The following is a 26,552-nucleotide window of genomic DNA, read 5'->3' as shown; positions in this document are numbered from 1 at the left end:
GCGCTGGACGCGAAGGAGTTAGCAAAACTCAGAACAAACAGAAAGACCTTCTACCTGACACTACAGCGTCGTACCAAGTACGAGCATACTATCAGGCAACTATACTATCAGGCAACTACTCCACCCAAAGAAGATCGCGCCCATGATAAAGTGTGGCCGTAGGGCCACAGGGCTCACCCTAGTAGTGGTAAACATCGCTTACCTGCTGCGCGCTGCCTGTTAGAGCGAATGCAGTATCGAAAGGTGCGATATAGAGAAAGCGATGCAGTAGAGAATGCAACGGAATCTACATGCCTTCACTAGGATTACACCATGCTTTTGCCGCGAGGTCGTATAACTTGCAGTACATAATTATAAATAGAACACAGCGATATTCTGCAAGGAAACGTCGCGGCATGGGCGGTGGATGACACTAACACGCGAACATGAATTCGTAAAACAATACGGATAAGGAGGCGACGCCAAACAGATGAGATGCTATGTAGTAACAGCAATATTGCTTGATCCAAATAAACCTAAATAGCTGTCACATATCTGGCATATTCCGGGTGTCTAAGATGAACGGCGTCCAGAAATCGTGCCCACCGCGTGCGCGCACTCGCTTCGCGCCCTTGTCGGCTTCTCCTGTGGTCGGTCCGCGCCGGGTGCCTCAGAAGCGGGTGCACCTAGATGTTTTTGCTCGAAGCAATACGAGATCCTTCCATCGTCATCAACAATCCCGCCTATACCAAATATCATTCTACATTTGCTCGTGGTCTTGTACAATTACTCGTTGTGTAGTCAAAAGCAAAGACACCACACCATTAAATATATGCAGAATCACGAGCAAACCTATGAAGACCACAAAAATATAGTTATCACGTTGAAGTCGAACTTTCGTCAGCGGTGTAAAATCCTTTCATACTGGTTAGAACCTGCTGGTTTCACCAGTTCGCGGGGGATCTGTCCGTATCCGTGTCCGCGGCTACAATGATTGGTAGCGAATCGAAAGATACTTTCATCACGGGTGTCGCTGAGCTACTTTCCCATTGGTCAAAATTGCCTCAAACAATCGATATGTCCTACTCTTGTACCATCTTGGCGCCATGTCGCTCGAGCTCTGTCGTGTTGCGCTCTGTGGCGTTAAGCTGATGCTGTCTGTGCCACCATCTCCAAAAGGCATGCACGCAACACAGGCAAGCCAGACATCAGAAGAGAAGGCTGCGCGGCTCTAAAAGCAGCGCCAGGGCAAAGCCAAGGCACGAGACGCTCAGAAGGCGAGTGACACGCCGACACAGAAGGCTGAGCGGCTCGCGGGTACATTATCTGTCTGTGTACAGCGGCGTTGTCTCCTCGTCCCACTTGATGTGCGTGCCTCGCCATCCGCTTGGCTACTGTCCTACGATCTGCCTGTGTTTCTTGACTACAGTAGTATAACCCTCGCACCGTCGTCACAGCTACACTTGCCAACTCAACTTTAATCAACCAATGCCGTCACAGCAAGTCCTGGGAAGGTAACCGATCGATAATTTCGAATTCAACAATTAATACCTAGTTGCCCTGTATGGCCAATTGCTGCCCTGCAACTCACAACCTTTACATAACACAATGAGCGACCCGGAAGACACACGCTCCAGGGACTCTTTCTGCTTCACCATCCCTCACAAAGAGGTTTAATACCAGCCCACTTCGCAGGAACCTAGTTGGACAAGAGAAAAAACTGGCTCGGCCAAGCTTTTTGATATTGCACGTAGTACTCTTTGGCCATTTATGCCACTACAGTTTTAGAGCTGGTCAAAAGCAAAGGCGCGTGCACATTAGAACCTACTTGCCTGGCATTACAACGTCATCGCAAGTACTAGCTTGAAATTAGCGTGCTATCCACCCTGAAACGAGTGTGGACATAGGGCCACAGACCCGAGTTATTTATGTACTCTAGCTCGAGGTCACGCTTAGCTGAAGGACTACTTACCCGTTTGCTATGCGCAACAACTCTCTGTCCAGATCGAAACACGCTGCGTTCTTCGTGATGCATACGTGTTGCAGCGATTTTAATAAGGCTTCTGTACAGTACTAGTAACAGCGATTGCGATCGAAGCTCACTTCTTTCTTCGTGAGGTATATTCACTAAGGTTGCTCAACAGTATCAGCGACTGGCGGCAGCATCAAGCTGTTCCGCTACACAAGCACAAAGACTCACCTATAAAACTCCTCTTGGCAATGCAAAATGGAAATGTGGCCGAGGGGAACTTTGCTCATGCTGGTTGATAGAGTAAATGAGTTACTCGAACAACACATAAGTTTTCTGTCATGCCTAGCAAGTCATAGATTAAGCATGGTAGAATGTATTATTTGTGTCAGGCGTCTCTCGCGTAGCGTATCCTGCCGGTCTCCTTGATCTGACGAGTTCAACGCTCTCGACGCTCGATGGCCCAGTGCTCCCTTCCGTCATGAGTTTTTGCTGAACGCGACGTGGGCCGCTCAAGGCGGTACGTTCTGGCTCGCGTACCACGCCAAGACGACGCAGAAGGTCTTTTTGGCCGTGGTTTACGGTGTTACGCAACCCGGTGCGTACATGGGATACCGTGTGCAGCTCGACGAGTACCTCCCTCGAGTACGCGCAAAAGACCCTATCTCGCGCGCCGACAGATGCCATCAAGGTCCGAGAGCGCTTCCTCGCAACGCTCGTGCGGCCCGCAATTGCCTCCAGCCACGCACGCGTCCGTGCCGGCACCGCACCCACGTGCGTCTTCGACTCGCTTGTGGCTCAATACAAGATTTCGAACGACGACCTGGCAAGCGAAGCCTTTCAGGGGATGGCGATGGGCGTTCCGGTACTCGAAGGTCTCGTCGTGCACACGATCACGGCCATGGTCCGCGTCGACGGCGTCCGCGGCCAGCTCGGGTCAGCGCGCGACGCGTACGTGTCCACATATCCAAACGGAGCGCACTGGCAGCACCTCGACGACCTCGCCGTCGTTAATGCGTACGTGAGCGAAGTGCAGCGCGTCTACAACGCGAGGGCACGTCACACGTTTGCCCGCGCGACCATGGACTTTGTTGTGGCCAACAGCAGCAGCGTCCCCAAGCACCGTCTCACGGTGGCACTTGGCGAGTGCTTGAACTACAACGCGGCCGTCACCGGCGCTCTTTCACGTGGCGCGTTTCGCGGTCGCCACCCCGTCGGCGTACGAGTTTCCGCCGTTTATGCTGAACGATCTTGTCGACCGACGGGCGGGGCGAAAAGTAGGTCTCTCGTGCCACATTTTGCAGACGCTCGTGGTGTCGCCGCTCGACTTTGCTGTGGTCATTGCGTCGCTACAATCGTATACGCTCGACGACGGAGTGAACCCGCTGCCGCTGGACTTGCTCACGACCGTCGGCTTCCATTACGCACCAGGTGTGGTGCACAGCGGCAACATGGATGACGATGCGTGGCGTCGGCTGCGACAGCCAAGCGCCAAGCTCTACAACAACTCGATCGAGAGCCCCTTATCGTCTGATAAGCGCCTCGACTTTCTAACGCACTCGATGATCCAGCTGCTTTACGTACGCTTTGCGACGTGGGTGACACAATCGGCCGCGGAACCCATCACGGTGCCAAAGTCGCAGAAACCGCTCGCCAAGCAAACGCTGCACGGCACGCCGATCTAGATTCCTGTCGACGACGAAGACGTATCGATTCCCAAGGTGCTCCTCGATGGCGCCAAGCCTTTTCAAGACACGGTGCCGTTTGTCGACAACTTTGACGACTCGTGCGAGGACATGAAGGGCTCTGTCCTGAGCGAGGTCGGACGCATGTGGCCGCGCGTTCGCGTGCACGGGGACGACCGGTACTTGGACCGCGCGCTCGAGCTCTTCGTCTTTAACGGCCTCGGACAGCACATGGTAACAAAGCTACCCGCCGCGCACAACGATGGGTCGTACTACACAGTCACGACCAGTTTTCTTGAGACGGTCACCGGCGCCGACGCCTATTTTGACAAAAAGGGCAAAGTCATCAAGATCGTCCGTCTTGGCAAGACGTTTTGGCCGGCCGATGTGCAGTGGGAGTACGTAAAAATGTGCTTTCGCTCGAGCGTTGCCAACAAGGTCACGGCTGTCGATCACCTTATTGGCCTCCACGTGACGACGGCGTCCCGCGAACAACTGCCTCCGACGCACCCACTCCGCCGCCTGATCAAGCCCTTTACGTTCCGTGCCGAGGCCATCAACTACGAAGCGTCCAAGCTCCTCTTTGCACCGAAGGGCATTTTGCACCGCGCGCACCCGTACTCGGAAAATGCTTGAAGGATACCTTGGCGGCATCGCCGAGTACGTCTCGGATCCGGCTTTCTGCCCGGTATCGTGGGTTGAGGGTGAGCTCGCAGGACGACCTGGTACTGCTGTGCGAACGGCCCTCATCATGTCGGGCACGGGGTACCCGCAGCCCAGCCTTTTGGAGGACTTTTTCCACGTGCTTTCGGATGACGCTGCCAAGGCCGTCGTCCACCGTTTCACAGCGTCGCTACAGTCGTTTGTGAAGGTTGTTGACATGCGCAATGCCCAGCGTATGCTTCCGCACCAAGGTTTCAACCCCGCAGTCATGGACATGGCCATCGGCATTTAGTTATTCTTCAATACTCGTGTTCCAACAGAACAGGGTCCGGTCTAAAACATTCATACTACGTGTACTGAATTGGGCCTTTTAGATACCGACAGCCATCTCCATTGTGCTCGGATTGAACGACTGGAACGACTGGACACGGGTGGCATTTCGCCGGTTGACGACGGGAATCTGCGCCTTGACATCGGTCGTGAATGCTCGAGCGACACACTTGGCGGCGTCGTCCAACATCACATGTGAAAAATCTTCCGTGATCTGCGGCTGGTCAAACCCGGTGATGATCATGATGAGCGCAAGACGAACAGACGTTCCGGGGCGCCCCGCGAGCTCGCCTTCGACCCACGCAGACGGGCAGAACGCCGGATCCGAGACGTACTCCGCGATGGCGCCAACATGGTTGTGCATCGACGAGACCATGAAGATAAAGTACGTCACAAACTCATGCAAACTCTTGAGCGAGAGCGGCGGCAATGCAAACGGCAACGTCGCGTCCAGCATCGTCCAGAAGGCAACCACCGACGCGTCCGCAGTCACCTCGGCATCTGCCGCGTAGTAGAGGTCCAGGTAGCTCGAGACGAACCGAGAAACAATGTGCCAGTAGTCGATACCGTCCTCATGCAGTGGCAGCGTCGTCGTGTCGATTTGCTGGCGCTCAACCAACGCGGGAAACGTCTCGTATCCAAAGCTGCCGAGCCCGATGTCCCATGCCTGCTTCATGCCTCTGGTGGTAAGCGCAATCGCGCGCTGGAGCATGCCTTGTGGCCAGAAGAGTGCTCGCCCAGCACCGTAGTTGATGGCCGCCGACCGGAACGTGAACGGCTTGAGAAGACGTCGGAGTGGGTGCGTAGGCGGCAACTGCTCCCGGTGGACGACAGTGACGTGGTTGGCGATCGTCGAGTGTATGAGCAGCAAGTGGTCGATGGCCGTGACCTTGGTCTGGAGACTGCCGCGGAAGCACATCTTGACGTACTCCCACTCTGCGTCGTCCGGTCGGTACGTGATGTTGCCGCGGACGATCTTGGTGACCTTGCACTTGTCGTCAAAAAATACGTCGGCGCCGTACTTGGCATAGCCTTTGCGGACGTCCAGCGCCTGCATGAAGTTGGTTGCGATCGTGTAGTACGAGCCGTCACTGTGCGTTGTCGGCAGCTTCTGGAGCATGTGCTGCCCGAGGCCGTTGAACGCCATGAGCTCGAGTGCGCGGTCCGAGTACCTGTCGTTCCAGTGGACTTGAATGCGTGGCCAAATGTGGGCATAGAACCGCATAACGTAGCGCTCCTTGTCCTCGCCTGGGAGCCAGTTCTCGTCAAAGTTGTCGATGAACGGAGCGTAGTCGCGGATGGCGTTGGCGAACTTGATCTCGATCCACGGCTGGTTGGGCCAGTCTTCGTCGTCCAACGGCACTTGGATGTTCGTTTGCGCCAACGTCATCTTGTCGACGGGGCCCATTGTCGCGGGAATCGTTAGCGCCTTCGCTGCTTCCGGTCGCGTCCACCGCGACAGCTTGATGAGCACGAGCTTGTACATTTGGTGCGTCCAAAAGTCGAGGCGCGGGTCTCTCGTAAGCAACTGCTCGTTGGCAACGGCGATGAGAGCAGCGTACTCGTCAGTCGTCGGCAACCGCACTAAAGCTGAGGCATCCGGGATCGCAGAAACACCGACGCGACGCTCCATGTGGCTTGCGATTAGCTTGCCGACCGGCAGCGGCGAGGTCACTGACGCCTTGTCGAGTGACGTTTCTTGTCCGGGCGTCAAAAACCACGTGTAGTCGGCCACGGCCAGTAGCCACGACTCAAGTACCATCGTCGGCAGAGCGTCCGAGACACCGCCAAGCTGAAAGAGGTGGAGCGCGTTCTTGGTCGACTCGGCATCATCGAGGAACCGGTTCGGAATGAAATCTGCCGGTGCTGACCACGACGCAGCGTGCTTGTGCGTCGCGTCGATGCCGGCAACGACGACCGTGTGTTTTGGCACCGTGTACACGACGTCGTTGACGGCAAACGTAATGTCGGAGGTCGCCCGAGCGAATCGAAGACCGGATCCGACACGATAGAAGCGCTGGATCTCCTTGGCAAATGCACGACCAAACTTCCAGGCGCCAGGGGACTGTTGCTTGTGAGCGCGGGTGTCGGCTACGAGCTTTGCCCATACCGCCGGGTATGCGTGACTGGCCGAAATTGTATTCGCCAAGAGCGCCGCCAGCGGTCCAGCACCAGTGTATAAGGCGTGGAGGAGCTCGAGCAAAATGACATCGTCCGAGAGGTCGTTCTTGAGCACAAGGTTGTCGAGGACGCACGCCACTGGTGCCTTGGCGTCAACACGGCGTCGGCTTGCAAGGAGCGCTGGTTGCAGCAGCGTTGCCAGCAGTTGCTCCTTGGCCTGCAACGCGTCGTTGTGCGGTGCGACCGTCGACCGTGGCAGCGCTGCGACCATGGTATCAATCCAGTGCTGGACGTTTGCAAGCTCGAGCTGCGACGACGCCGTGACACCGAGAAGCAACGACAATAGGAGCTTCAAGACGAGGTGCTGGGCGAGCACGGTAAACGAGAACGTGCGACCAGCCGCGTGCGCCGCCGCGAGCTCGTCGCGAAACAGCCGCTGTACGACCGGCTCAAATTGGTGCCCTGGTGCAAAAGCCGACGCCAGGTTCGTCCATCGCGCCTTGTAGCTGGGCCCGTTGAGCGTCGCAAGCACGGGGCCGAGGAGGTGTGTCACGCCCGATGGCACGCTCCGCGCCAGCCGGCAAGCATCCATATGGTCTTCAAAGGCAGCCACCAGCGTGGGGCCAGCGACGCCCGCAATCTTGTCCGATGTCCATACGCTCTCGATGTAAAAGAGGTCACCGTACGTTGCGTGAAGGGCCTCAAAAGAGGCGACAGGCGCCGCTGCAAATGCGCGAAGCTTGGAAAGGCCACCAGACCACTCGGTCGACGGTGCGGGGCGGCGCTGGACCATGGCGACGGGCTGCGGTGTCGCACCAACGTGTTCTTCGATCGCGGCGAGGAGCAGTGGGCCGTACGCACCAGCGATGCTACGGTTCGAGAGAAGTTTGCGCAGGTCGGCCATGATGACGGGGTCCGTTGCAAGGTCGTGGAGCTTGGCGTCCGGGGGCGGTAGCGCCATGACTTTGGTGCGCCCGCTCGGTTGGTTGCCCATGGTTGTGGATGGCAGTGGGTAAATTGAAAAGTGATGAGCGAACTCCGAGCTCTTCGCGCCGTGCCACTTTCCTGCATTGTATTCGGCGTCGCGTTTGCAGAGCCAACGTACCATGTACTACATGGCAGTGGTGGTGCGTGCGTGCGGTGCGTAGAGAAGTACTACTGTCTTGCTTTGCATCCTGCGGTGGCTCCGATGGTGACGAAGCCGAGGTTGATCGGGCCCTTGGTGCACCACCCAAGTGCGAGTGATGTACCTTTTACACTTTAGTAAAACAAACATCCACTCCACTGCCACTGCATCGAATGCAGGTGGCGACGTCGGACACCAATTGTACTGCAGGTTGGAAGTATCATGGGTGTCGCCGCCCAGTGCCCTTCTACAATATATTCGCGGTGGCATCTCTAGCCGACGCGCCGCCAGCAGACAGGCGGTGCCGTAGTGGGAGGCAGACGGAATCACCGATCCAAGACTCATGTTCGACTTCCTTAGGTAGCACATCAATGCGCAAGGCTGTCGCCATTTACCAGGTGGCTCGATGCCGCTTTGTATTGTCGCGTGTTCGAATCTTGCAGTAGTTGGGTACCGGTAGTAGGAGCTGTTCTTGGTCCGACACTAATATCCCGTCAACTCCGCAGCCACTTCTATAACACAGCAAAGCCACTACCGGTACGACAACAACGCAGGCGCCACCGCCATCCATTGGCAACAAACCCGACAAACCGGGGCAATTCATGGATCGGGACCGTGGTATCTAGCCCGTTGCTCACACTACGTGCGTCCCACGATGGCAGCGCCTGAAATTTCCGTCGCTTCCTCAGTCAGACGAGTGGGCTAAGCAAATGCAGTGTACTACGGTAGTATCTTTTTGTTTGCTATAACACACACTGGCTTGCAGTGTACGGCGGAGGTCAAATCTGGATGGAAGAGAGATGTTGGATACAGTGGCCTTTACAGTGCGTTGGCAGCTCATGCTTGTCAGCATGTCGTTCGTCGAAAGCGTGTGCGTTGGCGAAACGACACGTTCGTTCGAGGCGCAGGTATGTAAGTTGCGCTAGAGAACTTGTAAACCGCGTGTATTACTCTCTCGGAAAGGTTTGGCTAACGTTACAAGCTACATGCTCACGGCCATCTCCATCGTCTTGGGGTTGAACGACTGGAACGGCTGGACGCGCGTGGCATTGCGAGCGTCGACCACTGCGATCTGCGCGGTGACTGCGGCCGTAAACGCTTGGCAGACGGCCTTGGCATCGTCGTCGAGCATGATGTGCGAAAAGTCTTCCGTGATTGCGGGCTGCGCGAAGCCCGTCGCCGTCATGATGAGCGCGAGACGGACACCCGTGCCGGGTCGACCAGCGAGCTCGCCTTCGACCCACGCCGAGGGACAAAAGGCCGGGTCCGAGACGTACTCGGCAATCGTGCCGAGGTGGTTGTGCATCGACGAGACAAGGAAAATGAAGTGGGCGACAAAGTCCTTGAGGTTCTCCAGGGTGAGCGTCCGCATTGGCACCGGCAGCTTCGTGCTCAAGAACGTCCAAAACGCATGGACATCCGTGTCGCTCTGAAGCGCGTCCTCGCTCTTGAAGTAGAGGTCGACGTAGTTGCTGACGAACGATCGGCAGATATGCCAGTAGTCCATACCGTCTTCGTGGAACGGCAGCGTCGCCGTGTCAATGTTCTGACGCGCAATTTGCTCCGGGAACGTCTCGTACTTGAAGTTGGCAAGACCGATGTCCCACGTCTGCTTCATGCCCTTGTCCGTGAGTGCGTAGGCACGCTGAAGCATGCCCTTGGGCCAAAAGAGCGCCCGACCCGCGCCGTAGTTGATCGCAATCGACCGAAACGTGAACGGCTTGATCAATCGGCGGAGCGGGTGCGTTGGCGGCAGTTGCTCGCGGTTGGCGATGACCATGATGTTGGCCACCGTCGCGTGCACGCCGAGGAGATGGTCGACGGCCGTGATTTTGGTCTGGAGACTGCCACGGAAGCACAGCTTGGCGTACGCCCAGCTGTCGTCACCTGGGCGCGCGGTGATGTCGCCGCGGACGATCTTGGTGACTTTGCCCTCGGCGTTGAAGTACGCATCCGCGCCGTACTTGGCGTACCCAGGGCGCACCTCGAGGCCCTTCATAAAGCCGAGACAAATACCGTAGTACGAGCCGTCGTCGTGTGCTTCCGGAAGCTTCATGAGGAGATGCTGGCCAAAGCCGTTGAAAGCCAAGAGCTCGAGCGCGCGGTCCGAGTACCGGTCGTTCCAGTGGACGTTGACGCGGGGCCACATGTGGCCGACCTTGCTCATGACGTAGCGCTCCATGTCCTCACCAGGCAGCCACGTGTGCTCAAAGTCATCGACCAACGGCGCGTAGTCACGGAGGAAGTTGGACTGCTGGATCTCGAGCCATGGTTGGTTGGGCCAGTCTTCGTCCTCGGTCGCGACTTGGATGTTGGTCTGGATGAGCGTCATCTTGGGGAGCTCTCTCTGGAACCGCGGGACCGTCAGCACCTCGTTGGCAGCCGGCTTGTTCCAGCGCGCTTGCTTCTTGGCGATCAACTTAATCATGAGGCGCGTCCAGAGGTCTAGGCGTGCGTCGTCCTCGTCGTCCGAGACCGTGCCTGCGATGCCCACTAGGGCCTTCGCTTCGGGTAAGTTGAGGAGGTGCCAGTCAGAGACGTCGCACTCCGTCTCGTCTGCCGAGTGGCGGTGCGTGAACGCACTCGCCATGAGAAGTCCCTTGGGCATCGGCGTCGACTTGCCTTCTTCCAAGCTCAAATCTTGGTTGGGCACCAAGGTCCACTTGAAGTCAAAGAGCGAAACGAGCGACGCCTGGAGCACGAGCGTTGCGAGGTCGCGGCCCGCGCACTTGCGGCCACCCGTCGTCTTGCCAATCGCATGCGGGCACAACTTGTACAAGTCTGTCGCCTCGTTGAAGCCATTGTCGAAGCGGTCTGGGTTGAAGACGCTCGGGTCAGTCCAGACGTCCGGGTGCCGGTTCGTCGCATCGAGGCCCGCTACCGCGAGCACGCCCTTGGGGATCGCAAACTCGCCATCGGGCGTCGTGAACGTCAGCTCTTGCGTCGTCCGGCCAAAGAGTTGCGCCGGACCTGCGTTGTAGAAGCGCTTGACTTCCAGGAGAAACCGGTTACAGTACCCAAGGTTGTCGAAATGGCGCCACCGATCTTCGTGGTACTTGGTGACGAACTTGGCGCGCGATGCGTGGACCTTCTCGGCGACGGTAGGATACTGGGCGAGCGCCGTGATCGTGTTGACGACGAGGCACTGGGTGCCACCGAGGCCGGCAAAGAGGGCGTGGAACGCTTCGAGGTGCACCACGTCCGGCGTCAGCTCCGTCTGGCCGAGCATGTAGTCGAGGAAGCACGGCACCGGCGTCTTTGCAGCCACGCGCGCCTGGCTCGCAGCGAGCGCGGGCGCCACAAGCTCGTCGAGAAGGCGCTGCTTGCAGACGAGGCCCTCAGCGTCCGCGCCTCTCGAGGATTTCGGGATCGCGCGGATGAAGCCGTCGAGGAGATCACGGAACGGGTCGTACGTGGCGTCGTACTCGGCCGGCGTCATGTCCGTGATGCCGTAGAGGATGGCGAGGAAGACCTTGAAGACGGTCTTCTTGCAGCTGAGCGCGAGCGAGATTTTGCCGCCGTGCGCCGCCCATGCCGCGTGCTCCTTTTGCACAATCCCAAACACGATGGGCGCATACGAGGCGAGCATGTCTTTGGAGAAGGCGCCCATGATAGCCTCCTTGCGGCTGTCGTGCACCTCGCCGTCGAGCGTCGCGAGGATCGGGCCGAGCAGCTCCACAATGCCCGCGGGCAGTGCGTTCTCACGCACAATGTGGCCGGCCGCAACGTGCGCATCGTACTGCGAGAGCATCTCGGGGCCACAAAAGCCCGCAATCTTCTCGCTCACGACTGCGCTCTCGATGAGGAAGAGGTTGCCCAGCGTGTCGCGCGACTCGGCCATGGCCGCCTTGGGGTCCTTGGCGAACGCAAGGAGCGAGAAGATGCTGTTGGCGCGCTTCGAGTCGGGTAGCGGCGCCGCGCCAGCTTCGGTGCTTGGTTGGTTGCCCATGGCTTGCGACGAAAATCAAATCTGTGCATCGAGTCGACATCGTTTATTTCGGGATCATGATGTGAAAAGTGGGGCTGTGTGTGGTTGCGGCGGGGGGACACGCATGCACTGTCTACGGTACGTAGCATACAAAACGATAGATATACGAGCCCACTCTTGCAAAGACAGGACAATTCTGAGAGGAGCGACGCCTGGATCTGCAAACAGAGTTTGAAACGATAGGGACATGCACGCCATCACCCATCGGATGATCGGCACTAACGCTTGTTGAAGTTGCCAGCAAAGTACCGGGTACTACGCTGCGAAGCGGACGAAGCGCCGATCCGACGTCCGATCCTGAAGACGCGCCTCGACATGTTGGAGGGCTATCGCAGTCGTGGGCCAACACGCGGCGGCGTCTGCGCTGCAAAGTCGTGGAACGCTCGAACACTGCATGGCCTACGGTACATGCATTTGCGTGGGATGACAAAGGAATGAAAACTAATGTCGCGCGTCCAGTGTTTTGTCAACATCCTAGCCACTGCTTCGTTGGCTAGGATCGCGCTCTCGGCCCTAATTTTCGTGTCACGTTCATAGTTGTTGCAGCGGGCGGTCAGGTCGCTGTTGCGTGCGTTGGAGGGGTGCGTGCGTTGTCGTGGCACGGATGCGTCGTGCTTCGAAGTACCGTAAAGGAACTTGGGGTGTCACGTGTATTGCGAAGATCGAATGCGCAGGTATGCATTGCATGCTACTGTTCGAACTCGTCAACACCATGTCCCACACGATCCCAGGAATGGCTTCTGTGGCATCTGCCGAAAAAAGCATATGCTCTAGTCGACATGCCGAAAATAACAAGTGGAAAAATCGAAGCGCGGTTCGAAAAACGAGATGCGGGGTATAAATAGCTGTCGGAATCTTTGCCGATCTTGGAAGAGTGGTTATTACGGGCCGGCAGCATTGGAGGCCAGGAGCATGGACGAGCCCTTCGAGTTCCATGAGCTCGACTACGAGTCCATGGCGCTCCTCTCGTCAACGTCCGTTGGCGGCGATGACGACGATGACGCGTGGCTACCTGACATGCGCCCGACACGCCGCCTCTCGCTCGAGTGGTTCTGTCCGCATGGCGACCCCACTGCAACGACGCCACCCTTGGACGAGATCAGCTTTGCATTTCGCTCTGTCCAGCACGAGACGACACCGATCGTTGTCACGCCAAAGAAGACGAAGCGACTCAAGGCGCCGAGTGCGTGGTTGAGCCCACTCCAGCCGAATGGATCCAAGACGAACGGCAAGATGATCGGGGCGTACACGTATGAAGCGCGGTACATTCGAGCTCCAATCGCACTAAACCCGCAGCGGATTTCACTCTGTTGCGTTCTCTAGGCAGGCTCGACTCGCCCGGTTCCAGGAGAAGCGTCGCACACGCGTGTGGCAAAAGCGTGTAAAATACGATTGTCGGCAGGCGCTTGCAGGCGCGCGGCCGCGCGTCAAAGGACGGTTTGTGAAAACAACCTTAGTTCTGCCCGACCATAACCTCCTCCTCTCCCACGAAGTCTTGGCGCCGGCGGAACTCGGTGACTAGACGCATGTGCATCTCTGTGCTAAATTACAATCGAGTGGACCCGTGTCCGGTGCCATAAGAGTAGGGCTAAGACGACAGGCACTCGTTCGCCTTGGCGTTGGCGACGAGGTCTTGCAGAAGCGATCGCGTCTGACGTTGGCTCGTGCGGCTGATGCACTCGACGCTAACAACGCGCGCCTGTGAAAAAACCGAGAGGTACAAATCCGCGTTCTCCGGCAGCCCCGAGCGTCGCAGCGCCGCCGTCTTGATACCTGGTAATATCGCGTCCACCGAAACGAGTGGCAGTGCTACCGAAATATATCAGTGTTGGTTGTCGAATGAGGTGCATACCAGTGGGCGACGACGCCCAGCGCGACGTGGCGAGAAACAACGTCGTTTCCAGTTGGTCGACGTACAACACGCGCTCCTGCGGCTTCTTGGAGCTGACGTCGTGCTGCAGAATGCCAATGCCTTGCTTCAAGAACCACGCGGACGCCGGGCGAGATGGAGGCCGAGCAATTGCGCTTGGAGCAACGTCCGTGCGGAGCAATTCGTGCATCTCTTGCTGGATGTCACTCCAATGATCCCAGATGAGAGTTGCGACAGAGCGGCCGTTGATCGCCACGGCTGTCCTCGCATCCTACGCCAGTGACGATCGAAGCATTAAAACAATGAGGAAGACGCACGTTGCAGCAAGTTGTAATGTCGCATTGCAATGCCGGTAGGGTCACAGACGCAAAGTCCGAAATGGAAAGCGTCGCAGCGCCCATCGAAACAGTCGTGTCGATCGACGGCGCCGAGGCGTGCTTGGGAGGCTCGACGGCCATGGGCGCCGGCGCCACCCAGAGACCGAACGGACCGTAAATGGGTGACGCCAACAACGCCACGAGGCGCGACAACATTGCGCTCCAGCGCATCGAGTCCAAGTAGAGACGCAAAGCGACCGGGAGACCCAGCGCGACCGCGACGTCCGGAACGGTCAGCTGCATCGTGAGCGTTCGAGCACCGACGTTGGTCGCATCGACGTACGAGAATCGCACGCTCGGCGTCGAGCTAAACGTCAGTGACGACGCGCCGCCGTAGAGCACATCTACTGTCTCGACGAAGCATTGCAGCGTTTGGCGACGAAGGTCCAGCTGTGTAATGTCTTGGAGGGTGACGTGCGCGCCGCAGCACTGCAGCTCTACATAGCTCCTTGATGAAGTGCCAAGTTGGGCCTAAACATCATTGCTCAGAGGACTCTAAAGATGAATATGAGCGAACATGGATGGCGATGGCGCCAACGTCGATCGAGATTGCGTCGATGGTGAAGGCCGGGGTGGCTCGTAGCGCAAATGGTGCACCTGAAATGGCTCTTCCTCCTTGTGGTACCTACAAAATTTAGTGAAGCAACGAAGCGCTGGTTGCTAGTACCACGATATCCACGTGTGACGAGGGTACAACGACGGGTACAGCTGCCGAAGCATCGCTTGCGACGTCGGAAATGGTGTCGACACCGCCCGAGACGGCACGAAGCTCGTGAGAACGTGGAGCTGGCCGCGGTTGCCATCAAGGACCACTGACGTGTTTGTCTCCATCGGCGTACCACTGGTGCACTCGAGAAGCGAGATGGATGCCGTCGCGAGACTTTGGTTTAGGTACTGGATAGGCCATCGGTCAAGCAGCTCTCTAGGTATCAAGGTAATTGAAATATCTCAAAACGTTGGTAGCTTGAGAGACGTACATGTAGAGCGCGTCTTCGTCGACGGACCCACGCAAGTGAAACTCGAACGTTTGTGCCAAAATGCAGTCGCACGTGGATTTTTGCGGCCGCCACAAAAACGGAAACCCGCAGGTGCGCGGCGACGTTGACGCGTGCACAGGCGGTCCCATGTACGCAACACCGCGGGCTCCCACCTACGCCATCATCCAGGTGACGCAAGAAAGTATGCCACACAAAGTACCTTGATGTTCGCGACGACAAATAACGATGACGCGGAGGATGGAAACCTGTCGAGCTCCATGGAGGCCCGCACGAGTGTGATGGTGAGGACACCGGGCTCTTGATTGTGGCGCTTGGTGGCTCTGTTGCATGTCTGCACCTGGTGACTAGAACACTTGTTGTGACGTGCGCTTGAAGAGGTAGGTAGTACGTACTGGCACTGATCAAGAGCGAGACGGCGCAGCTTGGCGACCACAATTGGTCGAAAACAAGCGTCCAGATACTGTTGGCGTGTGAAGAGTAGCGGAACAAGCTCCTCCGGCGGCAACATCGTCGGGTGATGCTTTCGAGCTGCAAACCGCCGTCCGAGGCCGTAGACACCCGCGTAGACCCCGCGGCTGTAGTGGGTGACACTGCGAGGCAAATACTCTAGCGCACGTCATAGAGCGGACGTAACAAGTCTCGTACCAACGGCGGCGAAGGCGTCGATCGGTGGTGCTGACTTGCTCCGAGCCAGTGGCGCCAGCTCTTCCTTGTAATGCAAGAAGTAGTCGTGGCTACAATTCAAAGGTGAGCAGGCAGACACAAGAGCACCAAAATACGTACGGGCGCCAAGGCTTGCGCACAATGTACGGCGCCAAGTAGCGACGCAGCGCCGTGTACTGGAGGCCAAGAAAGATCAAGTTGAGTGTTTGTCGCCAGCTTGGCCGGTGACGCACAGGATCTTGCAGGTCCAGCAGCACAGCCGTGATGGCATACCTCCACCACGCACCAGCGTTGCTCTTGACCCCGAGCGTCGGCGGGCGAAAGCGTCGATAGAGTCGTCGTCGCATGGTCAAGTCCAAACTTTCGAGCAGCTCGTTCAAGCTCTGGAGGTGTCCCAGAGGCAGTTGCATTGTCATGTGCGGAACCTCGATGCGCACTTGGAGTTGCACCTACCAACTATGTTATGACAATGCGCAGGAGATAAAGCGGCACCTCTTGCGAGATGCGCAGCTCGAGTGTAATGTTGCATGGCTCCAGAATGTACTACAAGGATGTCAAGGTACCGCGAATACGAGGGGAAATACCTGGGACGGATCGATCACGTACAGTGTGTCGGTGGGCACCTTGATGGCCGACTCAAAAATGTGGTCGCGCTGCACGTACATGCTGAGGTTCGTAAGTGCGATCGTTTTTGACAACAGCACTCGCTTTGCAGTTGCGTCATTAGGAACGTCGGGAGACCTACGCTTGCAATTGATGTACCGCTGCACAGTCGACAGGAAAAGCATACGAGGACGATGTGATGCGAGGCGGCTGCAAAACGACGCCGTCGACTTGAATGCCAAAGCTGAGACTGCTCAGAGTGTCTTCGAAGCGCAGATGGAGGCGCTCGATACTGACGAAAGCATCGCGGAAGCGGTTGAACCAGCCCAGCGACGTTTTTGAGGGTCCGTTGACGGGGACCTCGGACGTCTTCTCATCGAGAAGTCGCACGAGCCAGTCGATCTGCGATTGATGCGCGAAGTCCATGGCCTCGGTACTATCGCTGGCACGCATCACGGGGGTGCCCACGAGCAGGACAACGTCGGCCAGTTGGATCTACGTCGCGTCGTTCCGGCGTGCATGTTGGAGTCAGTGTCGTACGTGAAGCGGCTGCGACGTGAGTTCGGCTGCAAGGACGTTGGTGCGAAGGTGCCCGATGAAGACGCTCTTTGGCTCGATCGGAAGTTGGAGATCGACGATTTCATCTACACTTCGTCATGGCGTCGAGTTGCGTTCGACCGGACGTACCCATGCGCAGCTCAAAGTTGTCGATGCATATTTCGCCGCGGAGGCTAATGCGCAAGTTCTCTTGCTTGAAATCCTTGATGAAGCGCGCGGCGAGCTTTTTGATCAGCGCCGACGCAATACCTTCGAGCACCATTTTACGGCACTGCAAATGGCCTACGGGAGAGGTGTGCCGGTGCCACGATTCTGACAGGCTAAATCCACCCAACGCTAATCCCACCCAACGTTCTCTTGCGCACTGACATTGGCATTGGTCACTGCCATGCCAAGCGTACCTGCATTCCATCCACCAGGCTCACTATGTCGTCAGCAGAGCTCTCTCTTTTCGATGACTGCGATAATCAGCTCGCTCGAACAAGAACCCTGTCGAGTTCAACGATAAGGGTGCCAACGCACTGAATAGGGTGTCAACGACGAGCAAAATAACGAGCCAATGCACATGCTGTGCGCGGAGGAACTGTTGTGCAAACGCTAGTCCGATGCCGTTCGTGTCGGGTGGTCCTATTTCTCGAAACACAGAAAAACAAGGGCAAAACGGTCCCTACTCGAGAAGCCTCATTGCCCAACAGTTCAGCGGCCGGTACAATGGTGCTCGAAAGCTTCCTGGCCAAGATCGTCAACAAGTTTTGCAGCCGCTTCGTCAAAGACTTCAAGAAAGAGGTATGGGGAAGCCGCAGCACCGCATCACGATTCTATGGATAGAATTTGACGATCTCGCTCTCGGGGGACGTATGCCTCAGCGACTTTGAGCTCAATACCGATGAGATCAAGGACCTCCAGCTGCCCGTGGAGCTCAAGAGCTTTGCTGTCGGGAAGCTTCACATCAACATACCGCTCACGCACCTCTCGACTCAGTCGATCAAAGTGCGCATTCTATGCACGTAGACTTTGCTCATACTCCGACCTAGGTCGACGTCACGGACGTCTACGTGCTTCTGGGAACACCAAGCGACCCGAAATGGGACATCGACGCGCTTTACGTCTCGGAACAGTCGAAGATTTTCATTTTGCAGCTGCTCCTTGACCTCTTCTCGCCGCCGCCCGTTGCGCCTCAAGGCGGGACCCCATGTACAGCACCATTGATCGCCTTGGATAATGCATCACGTACCTGTATCGTAGCAGCGTCGTCGGTGCACATCGCACACGGCCCGCCCAAGGCTTCCAAGTCCGCGCAGATGTTTACGCCGTCGGTCGTTGCCATCTTGCGCAACGCGTCGATCGCTCTCGAGCGCGTGCACGTGCGATTTGAAGACGGACTCAGCGGCCTCTCGCTCGACACACCAACGTCGTTTGCGCTGGGCTGCACCATCAAAAGCGTCAACGTCCTCCCGTCGACGCAAACAATCGGGTCGCAGGACCACGTGAAAAGTGCCAAGCTCAACGGACTCGCGATATACTTCAAGAAGGATGCGTTGATCGAGAAGCTTCCCAAAGACGCCCAGCGCGCGGCCTTTCGAGCGCCGTTCGATGCCCCGGCACCCGTGACGAGCGGCAAGGACGACATGTACCTCTTGGAGCCTCTATCGGCTGACGTGAGCGTGCAAATGACGCTGCCCGTCGCACCCGACGGCAGTGTTCGCCCCACGCAAGTTGGCGTCAAGCTCACTGTGCCGGACGTGCGTGTCAATCTCGCCCACGCCCACTACACGTACCTCGGATCGTTCCTCGACGGCGTCGATCGCTTCGATCGCTTCACGCTCTACCGGCGCTTTAAACCCAAAGACGCTGGAAAAGGCGTCAAGAAGAACTGGCGCGACTACTGGCGGTTTGCGATCGCCGCCGTGCTCATCGACCTCAACGACCCCGTGCGTCAGCGCCCTACGTGGCGAAACACGCTCAACCTCGTGCTCGTGGGCCTTCAGTACACGGCGATTCGGCGCAAGGTGCTTCCGTACCTCATTCGACAGCCCATGGACGCGTACGCGACTCCACGACTGCGATCTGCCATGAGCGCGTCACGTAGGGATCACCATTTTCTACAGTACCGCGAGGACTTCAAGCACAACGCGCTGCACGCCCACGCACCGTACGATCAAGCGTTGTCGCTTACGATCCGTACATGGAGCGCGCAACATGACAGCCGACTCACGTGGTGTGCGTTCTAGAGAAACTCCCGGCCAGCATCACGGCGTTCGGGGATGGCATCTACGCGGGCGTCTATGGTCTCGCACGCATCGCTCCGGCAGTGGCAGCAAAGACAACGACGACGACAGTACGACTTTCGTTCGAGCATGCACCACTTACCTGCTCGTTGCTGTACAGGACGTCCGTCCCCCAGAGCCCGTGGCGCCGGCGCTGTCCTCGGCAGAAGCCGAGGCCAAGGAATTGTGGCACCGGCAGCTATGCATCGACGCAATGTTCCGACCCGTCGTAGTTGCCAAGCTCCGCGCGTTGGCCGTACGCCAGGTGGACCACAAGCAGCTGACGGCAATTGCGATCGCAAAAGATCACAACGAGCGCAAGGGTGTGCTCACCGTGACACTTGTGGACGCCACGAGCCTTTCCAAGTCCATGCATCTCTTCCCCAAGATGAAGGCACGTCCTCTGCATCTGAAGCTTCTTAGCGTATCCGGTGGTAGATTGGCCGGAAAGGAGCAGCCTACACCGGCGGCCTCGTCGCGACGGACACGGACAACGTCCTCTTCTCGCAGACATTCGAGTTTCATCTCGAGGGCACGGCGAACGAAGGCAACGTGCACATCCACCTTTTCGACAAGTGGCCCATGTTTAGCCAGTTTGTGGGCAAATTCCGACTGCCACTCGCGTCGCTCACGTCCCAGCCGTGCGTTCTCTTGGCTTGGGATGACATGTCTCATGCTCTCGCTAGACACACGGACGCTGTGTACACCATTGAGGCCGCTGATCCCAAAACCGCCGGCATCCAACTGCGTGTGCTCACCGTTTTCCACCTGGGCACGTCGAGTTCGAGCCCCGAGGCGACCTACAAGACGTCGCATGCGATGATGGAAGCCACGTGCCCCGAGCAGTACGCCATGAAGACGCACGAGTGGCACTCATGGTACGCGTTGCAGGCAGTAGCACACATGACTGCATCGACATGTGCTAGGTACACGGCGAGAGAAGCCACAACACTGCAAACGGTGACGGTGTCGGCCAACGTTGGCTCGATCAAGGTCGCCCTCGTCTTTCCCAAAGTATCGACAAAAGGGCAGCTGGACCACATCTTGCTGCAGCTTGACAAGTGGCGCTACCAACTCGTTGCATACCCCATGCAAGCGGCGATGAAGCAGAGCTTTGCCATCGCACGCGTCGACGTCTTCCATTTTGTCTCGTCCGACACTATGCACAAGCAGTTCATCCAAGGCCCCAAGGTCACAAAGAGCCCAACACTGACGCCGTTCCTGCAGCTGGAGACGAGCCACGCACCAAAGGAGCCACTGCAGATCAAGCTGCGCACCAGCGAAATGGACATCGTCCTCGACATTCCCGTCATCTTTCGCCACGTGCTGTCGATCATCGAAAAGATGCCCGAGATCACGTCCTTTATCACGCTTCTCAGTGGCCCTGTGTACACGGCCTTGACAGCGTACGCAGCGGAAGGCGCAACACCGACAGCGGCAGCAGCCACATCGGTGACGCCCACATCTTCACCGGCGTCGCCACCAGCCAAGAAGCGCAGCAACAGCATCTTCGAGAGCTTCCAGAAGATGTTTTCAGACGACGACGAGAAGCTGGCTGTGCCGCTGCCCCCAGCCCCGGCGCTTGCAGACGACAAGGACCGCAGCGCCGAGGTCAGCATGAGCGTATGTACCTGATCGATTATACTTTTGGAGCTAAAGCTCGTGACCCAGGTGGACATCGGGGCCATCTACGTGTCGATTCCCAGCGTCAACGTCAGTCTCTCGTACATGTGTGGCTGGGACTGACGGACTTTGTATAGGAGTTTAAGAAAGCGGACGCCGAACGCATTGTTGAGATCATCGTACCAGGCACAAAATTGCACATCCACGGTAGAGTATCGATGTATCGAGTGCCGCGCTACAGCATCGTTGTGCAGGCGGCCGCGGCCTCCCGACCGAAGTATCCACCAACACGCAGAGCCTCGCGACGATGACACACGACTGGGCATGGGTCCTCGGCCAGTTTGAGAAGATCGGCCTCGTGCTCTCTCAGCAGCTAAAGCACAAGACAAAACCCTTCTACACCAAGGAGATGGCGAGCAAGGCCAAGGTCCAGCGCCTTGAGTACGACATGCACGAGCTCGAGAAGCAGCTCGCACACACTCGATGTGTCATCCGCGACGTCGTCGCAGGCCCCGCCAAGTACAGCATCGACGAAGGCGACTGCGATACGCTGCGCATGATGGTGCGCGATATGCAGCCCAAGAAGGTGGCGTTGGCACCGGCGCCCACCAAGGTCCCGTACCTTGCGCTCTTGCAGCAAGGCTTGATGCTGCTCAAGCACCACGTGCACAGCGGTGAGCCCCAGTGGCGGCTCGTTTGGACCACGGAGAAGCTCCTACACGTTGCCAAGCTAGCGGATCGCAAGAAAGCCAACGGTACACTTTTGATGAAGTCAATTTCCTGACAATGTGTGTAGAGTTTCCGCTGGCGACGCTGCAGCGCGTCACGACGGGCGAGATGACGCCGGCCCTCGAGCGCAAAGGTAGTGCGAAAGACGCGGCAAAGTACGTGGCCCTCTTCTTCAAGGACGTCGACGCACCGCTGAGCTTCGAGTGCCAATCCGAAGAAGTGAGCGCGTGGGTGGCCGCCGCACTTCAGAGCCTCGTCCCGTAGCATCCTCAACTGTCGATAGACGACGAAGTAACATTCAATGCATTTTTCGTGCTGCATTCCGCCCATTCCTATGCGCATGAAGCCTCGCTACGACTGTAGTTGTATTGCCATGCTAGAGAGTCAGATATGCTCCAAAAGGTATTTGCTCGCAACGAGCTCGTTCTTGCGCAGAATAGGCTGGACGAGGACCCGTCCAGAAGTGTGCGCGTGGCAAGGGTGTGATGTACTCGAACCAACCCGAGACGGACCATTTTGCGGATGATCGGCATGAGTCTGCGGTTGGTACATAGATCTAAAACGTCCCACACGACGGAACCCAGACAAGACGGGCGATTCTAGCATCATTGACACTTGTGCACAACCAGACTACTAGTAGTTTCTACGAGAGCATTGCAAACACTTGCTGCTCGTCCGCCGAGAGGCTCGCCCACGCCGCTTGCACGGCCGGTCCCGGCACCGACGTCTACACCGCGCTAAGACATCAGTTGCGATCGCGGAGGGTGCTACTACCTGCAGCGACTGCAAGAGCAGCGCGAGTCGCTCTTCTCCTTCGTCATCGAGGACGGGCTCGGCGTCTTCGTCCATGTTGAGCGCTACATGAGCAACGTTCATAGGCTTCTAGACGTGGTTCGCTCTCTACCGAGGATGGCGGCAAACTTTTGGAGCACAACGCCGAGCTGGCTGTAGTTGTCGCCGAGCAAATCCATGTTGCGCGCCTCGACCATCGCGAGGAGGTCGGCGTGCACAACCTGGGCCTCGAGCACGTCCGACTGCAGCGGGAGGCAGTGCAGCCAGAGGCGCAAGAGCGTCGGCGCGTCCACGAGGCTTGACCGGAAGAGACAAAACTTGCCGACCGCCGAAACGCAGTTGTCGCGGGCAGCCGCCTGTTCCGTCTCGACCTGGTCGTGTTCGAGCGACTGGATACAGCTCCAGACGCGCTGGAGGGTCGCGACACAGAGCGGCTCAAAGCTGGGGCCCCCAAACTGCGCGCAGACGCCGGCGCCGTAGGCCGAGGCGCGAATCACGTTCGGGTTGCTGTCTTCCAAGCCCTACGCCCGCACCGTCCGTCTTTGCCAGTGTATGGAAAGCAAACGACGTACGCTCCAGAGGTGCGGCAAGAGCTGCGGAAGCAACTCGGGGCCGCTGTGCTCGAGCACATCGTCGATGGTGCAGATAAAGTGGGCGCGGACAGCGCCGGGAAAGGACGGATCCAGATACGGCGCGATGGACGGGAGCCACTGCTGCGAGAAGAGCGGGAGGACACCCGCCTTGTGCGTCTTGATGCACCAGCCCATGGCATCAATGAGGTTTTGCAGAATCGAATCCTACGTCGCACCATCAACATACCGGCGACGCATGGATCCTGCGCGTCTACCTCGACGTCCTCTTCGTTCTCGTCGTCTTCGTCAGCGTCGTCGGCGTCGGCGCCGCCATAGTCGCGCGCCATGCGACGCTTCACACTGGCATGCGCCGCCGTCAAGAGCTTGGAGACGACCTACGCAGCGCTAAGAAACCGCGACGTTTCGTGGACGCCGGGTACGTGAGGAAGGTCTGTGATCGGAATGCCGACGCTGTAGCCGTTGTCGCTGGCCTCCTTGCACGCTTCGAGCATGAGGGCGATGGCCTCCGTGAGACCGGCGACGCACTCCAAGTCTTTCTCTTCCTCGAGCGTCTAATCACTCGTCGTACCAATCTGTCGAGCAACATACTCGAGTTGCCTACCTGCAGCAACGGGGCAAACGCCTGCTGAAAGACCATGTGCGGGAAAGGCGACGACGGGTCCGAACCATCGACGGCGGCCGAGACGAGCTTGGCGAGCGTAAAGCCCGTGACAAGGCGCACCGACTCCATGTACTCGAAGCGCAACAAGGGCAGCAGCGCCGAGAGTACCTAGCACGATGATGATGACGTCGCCACATACAAAAACCGGCCGCCAACCTCCTTGATGTACGGCGCGAACGCGCCTTGGAGGTCCATGGCGCACTGGTAGAGCATGTTGACGCCCATGAGCTTCTCATCGAGCGACGACGTTTGGATCTGGACCTTCTTCTTGCCTTGGCCACGGACATCCACGATCACTTGCTCGATGCCGTCGCCCACATCGTCGTCGTCGTCCCCCGCGTCCGTCGTCTAGCACCAACGTTCTACTACGCGCGTCGTCTCTCTCGATCGATACCTCGTGGACGTCCTTGATGACAATGTCGGGCGGCGTCAACGCCTGCGCCAGGAGGCGCGGCACGAGCACGGGGAGGTACGGCACAAAGTCTTCTTTGAGGACGCTGCCGATGCGCACGCAGGCCTGCGAGAGGTACTGCGCCTCGACCGAGACGGCGTCTTCTTGCATGTGCAGCTCCTGGTGCTTGAGAAGCATGTCCATGATGCCGCGCGCGTCCGCCAAAAACGCGTCCTTCCCGACCGCCTGCCCGATGAGCGCGACGCTTTCCATGGCCTTGCCCCGGAGCAGAGCAAACTGCTTGCCTAGCGAGTCGTCGTCGTCAGCGTCTCTGTCAAGCGGAATTTAAACGGGTACCGTGGGCATGCAAGAGCACTTGCTTGGCCACGGGCATAAAGACGTTGTAGTAGCCAACGAAGGCGTCGCCGACGACCGTGGCAATGCACGCGACCGCCGTAATCGCTTGCTCTTGCACCTACGCTTTCTGTGCCGCTTCTGCGACGGCGAGAAAGACCAAGTACCTCGCGGGGGCACGAGCCAAGCGTCGCAAACAGCGTCGAGAGAAGCGGGTCCAAGAACGGGAGCACGTTCGTAGGCTTGCAGTGCTCGGGGTGGCAGAACGTGCAAATAACGTTCGCTGCGAGAGCGCGGTTCCGCAGAACCGTCTAGCGACACACCATCTTTGGTGGGAAGAAAAGACAGTCGTAGATACCTCGCGTTCCGAGATGGCCGGAATGAGCGCCGGGACGATGTCGGCGCCAAACTTGGCCTGAAAGTTCTTGCCGCGTTCGACGGACCCAAAGTCTTCCGTAAACTGCCCAAGACAAAAGAGCGCCGCGTACCTAGCAGGACTCGATACATTGCGAAAAACCAGGGGCCCAAGCCGCACCGAACGCGCGGGTGCGGGTCCTCGAGGCGCTGGACGACCGCCGGAAGGAGCGACGGCAGCTCCTTGTACAGCAACGTGTTGGCGCCTTGGATGAATCGTCGGCTTCGGAGGACACGTGAAGAGATAAGTACCTTCGCCCATGAGCCCCAGAGCGTACAAGGCAGCGTGACGCTTCTGCCATGCTACAGACACGTTACATGGCACCAGACATACCTCAATGAGGGACGCACCAGGGGCCTGCAGAGCCTGCGCCACCAAAGGCAGTGCAATCGGCAGCATGACCTTGCCACCGATGTCGTTGGTCAAGCGCAGGAGAGCCGACGCGCCCGTGTCACTTGTGCGGCCTTCGTCCGCGTCCGCATCCTATTGGTCCCATTGCAGCGTGACGACGGCGACGCAACGTGTTCCTACCGGCGCATCGTCAAAGGCTGCCGTCCACGCGGCAACACTGGCGTCATCGAGCTCCGTCATGAGGTCGAGAGCGCACGGCACCAAAGTTTCCAAGAGGCTCTTGGCACTGCGCCCGGCCGAGCTCTACAACGAACTCAAGACGCTTGAACACGAGAACGATGTACAAGTACCGCTTTCGTGCACAGAGACACGAGAATTTCAAGCGCAAGTTCGCGCGTCTCGGGCTCGAACGCGTGGGTGCGCGCGACCTGGAGCATCGCACTGCCAAGCACAATGAATCACGAGCTGCAAAAGCTAAAAGCACGTACCTGCCAAGGGACTCGATGTGCAGCTGCAAGAACGCAGGGTGCGCTTCGCTGAGGACGAGGACGGCCGAGAGAACTTCGCGCGCGAGGAGCTCGTCGCCGCCGTGCAGAAGCGCTTCGACAACCTAGACAACGGTCGCGCATGTCTCGTTGGGTTCCGAGGCGTACGTGGAGGAGCGGGCCCAAGAGCTGCGTGAACGGCTGCATGGCCTGCGTGCTTTCGAGCACAACGATGTACGCAACCATGGCTTTGGCTGCAGCGACGCGCAAGTCCAAGCGGGCGTCTACATCAATTTCGCAGCGTCATTGCAGAGATCGACGTCAAGATGGACGCACGGCCGAGGAACGTCGAGAAGAGGTGGAAAAACTGCTCGTGGTGCAAAGCAAGCGTCGGGCCGAGGTACTCGCAGAGCGTCGCCAGCACTTCAAGCGACGTGATTTGCATGGCCTACGGGACGATAGACAGTGAAATCCAAGTTACAACTGCGATCGCATCGTACGACATCCGAGTGCTGCGTCAGTGCAACGATCGCCGGCAAGAGCTCGGGCCACGTCGCCTCAAGGCGCGCGAGTTCAGCAATCGCATGACCAAGCTTGCGGCGAACGTGCGCGAGCGGCTCGGCGCCAAGAGCGGCCACGAGCTGCGTCTTGAGCGCAGCGCGGTACTGGAGCTCGAGGTGCGAGACGCCTTCGGTCTCGAGTACGCGCCGGAGGAGGACTGGCGCGAAGCTGCGCGTCGTGGCGTCGCTTGGGTTGCTCTGCACGCACGAGAGCGAAAGCAGTGTGCTCGTGAGCTGGACGGGCTGCTCGACCTTGAGCAGCGTGTACGCGGCCTCGGCCTCGCGCGTACTTCGCGATTCCTCGGGCTTCAGGGTCGTAGTCCCCTCGAGATCCATTTTCTACAGACAAATGAATAGATAACGCACTGTGAAGTCGCGCATATCGTACCTTGATTGCCAAA

At 58.1% G+C, this 26,552-nt stretch overlaps 7 protein-coding genes across 7 annotated transcripts; 3 read left to right on the top strand and 4 right to left on the bottom strand.

The window, feature by feature from the left end:
- Positions 1 to 2,795: 2,795 nt before the first annotated feature.
- SPRG_09112 (hypothetical protein) lies at positions 2,796 to 4,269 on the top strand (the record flags this gene model as incomplete). The annotated part of the gene is made up of 3 exons (XM_012348551.1): positions 2,796 to 3,167; positions 3,253 to 3,576; positions 3,634 to 4,269. The coding sequence occupies 3 exons, from the start codon at positions 2,796 to 2,798 to the stop codon at positions 4,267 to 4,269; spliced, it is 1,332 nt and encodes a 443-aa protein (XP_012203941.1).
- A 397-nt stretch (positions 4,270 to 4,666) lies between these two features.
- On the bottom strand, positions 4,667 to 7,741 carry SPRG_09111 (hypothetical protein; the record flags this gene model as incomplete). Its single annotated transcript, XM_012348550.1, has 1 exon — positions 4,667 to 7,741. The coding sequence occupies one exon, from the start codon at positions 7,739 to 7,741 to the stop codon at positions 4,667 to 4,669; it is 3,075 nt and encodes a 1,024-aa protein (XP_012203940.1).
- A 1,111-nt stretch (positions 7,742 to 8,852) lies between these two features.
- Positions 8,853 to 11,822, bottom strand: SPRG_09110 (hypothetical protein; the record flags this gene model as incomplete). Its single annotated transcript, XM_012348549.1, has 1 exon — positions 8,853 to 11,822. One exon carries the CDS (start codon positions 11,820 to 11,822, stop codon positions 8,856 to 8,858), a length of 2,967 nt encoding a protein of 988 aa, XP_012203939.1. The 3' UTR covers positions 8,853 to 8,855.
- An 897-nt stretch (positions 11,823 to 12,719) lies between these two features.
- On the top strand, positions 12,720 to 13,383 carry SPRG_09109 (hypothetical protein; the record flags this gene model as incomplete). The annotated part of the gene is made up of 2 exons (XM_012348548.1): positions 12,720 to 13,123; positions 13,185 to 13,383. The coding sequence occupies exons 1-2, from the start codon at positions 12,774 to 12,776 to the stop codon at positions 13,381 to 13,383; spliced, it is 549 nt and encodes a 182-aa protein (XP_012203938.1). The 5' UTR covers positions 12,720 to 12,773.
- A 66-nt stretch (positions 13,384 to 13,449) lies between these two features.
- On the bottom strand, positions 13,450 to 17,192 carry SPRG_09108 (hypothetical protein; the record flags this gene model as incomplete). The annotated part of the gene is made up of 15 exons (XM_012348547.1): positions 13,450 to 13,670; positions 13,714 to 14,002; positions 14,049 to 14,579; positions 14,706 to 14,733; positions 14,803 to 15,030; positions 15,086 to 15,258; positions 15,306 to 15,450; positions 15,499 to 15,712; positions 15,752 to 15,840; positions 15,890 to 16,218; positions 16,262 to 16,312; positions 16,354 to 16,510; positions 16,560 to 16,867; positions 16,913 to 17,016; positions 17,060 to 17,192. The coding sequence occupies 15 exons, from the start codon at positions 17,190 to 17,192 to the stop codon at positions 13,450 to 13,452; spliced, it is 3,000 nt and encodes a 999-aa protein (XP_012203937.1).
- A 380-nt stretch (positions 17,193 to 17,572) lies between these two features.
- On the top strand, positions 17,573 to 21,852 carry SPRG_20722 (hypothetical protein). Its single transcript, XM_012348626.1, has 14 exons — positions 17,573 to 17,716; positions 17,759 to 17,920; positions 17,965 to 18,124; positions 18,176 to 18,974; positions 19,020 to 19,111; positions 19,162 to 19,268; positions 19,319 to 19,591; positions 19,636 to 19,838; positions 19,884 to 20,075; positions 20,124 to 20,820; positions 20,869 to 20,910; positions 20,958 to 21,027; positions 21,075 to 21,575; positions 21,617 to 21,852. The coding sequence occupies exons 1-14, from the start codon at positions 17,642 to 17,644 to the stop codon at positions 21,811 to 21,813; spliced, it is 3,570 nt and encodes a 1,189-aa protein (XP_012204016.1). The 5' UTR covers positions 17,573 to 17,641; the 3' UTR covers positions 21,814 to 21,852.
- Positions 21,853 to 22,115: 263 nt separating this feature from the next.
- SPRG_09105 (hypothetical protein) lies at positions 22,116 to 26,487 on the bottom strand (the record flags this gene model as incomplete). The annotated part of the gene is made up of 21 exons (XM_012348546.1): positions 22,116 to 22,276; positions 22,324 to 22,406; positions 22,454 to 22,862; positions 22,914 to 23,138; positions 23,189 to 23,308; positions 23,354 to 23,485; positions 23,536 to 23,703; positions 23,752 to 23,943; positions 23,990 to 24,291; positions 24,344 to 24,461; positions 24,508 to 24,651; positions 24,699 to 24,828; positions 24,876 to 24,960; positions 25,007 to 25,057; positions 25,106 to 25,238; positions 25,287 to 25,409; positions 25,457 to 25,547; positions 25,595 to 25,716; positions 25,760 to 25,875; positions 25,928 to 26,039; positions 26,092 to 26,487. 21 exons carry the CDS (start codon positions 26,485 to 26,487, stop codon positions 22,193 to 22,195), a joined length of 3,336 nt encoding a protein of 1,111 aa, XP_012203936.1. The 3' UTR covers positions 22,116 to 22,192.
- Positions 26,488 to 26,552: the final 65 nt, after the last annotated feature.

This window comes from Saprolegnia parasitica, assembly GCF_000151545.1.
Source record: "Saprolegnia parasitica CBS 223.65 unplaced genomic scaffold supercont2.45, whole genome shotgun sequence".
Classification (NCBI taxonomy): domain Eukaryota; phylum Oomycota; class Saprolegniomycetes; order Saprolegniales; family Saprolegniaceae; genus Saprolegnia; species Saprolegnia parasitica.
The sequence above is the reverse complement of the archived record's forward strand: the minus strand, read 5'-3'. Positions and strand labels throughout refer to the sequence as shown.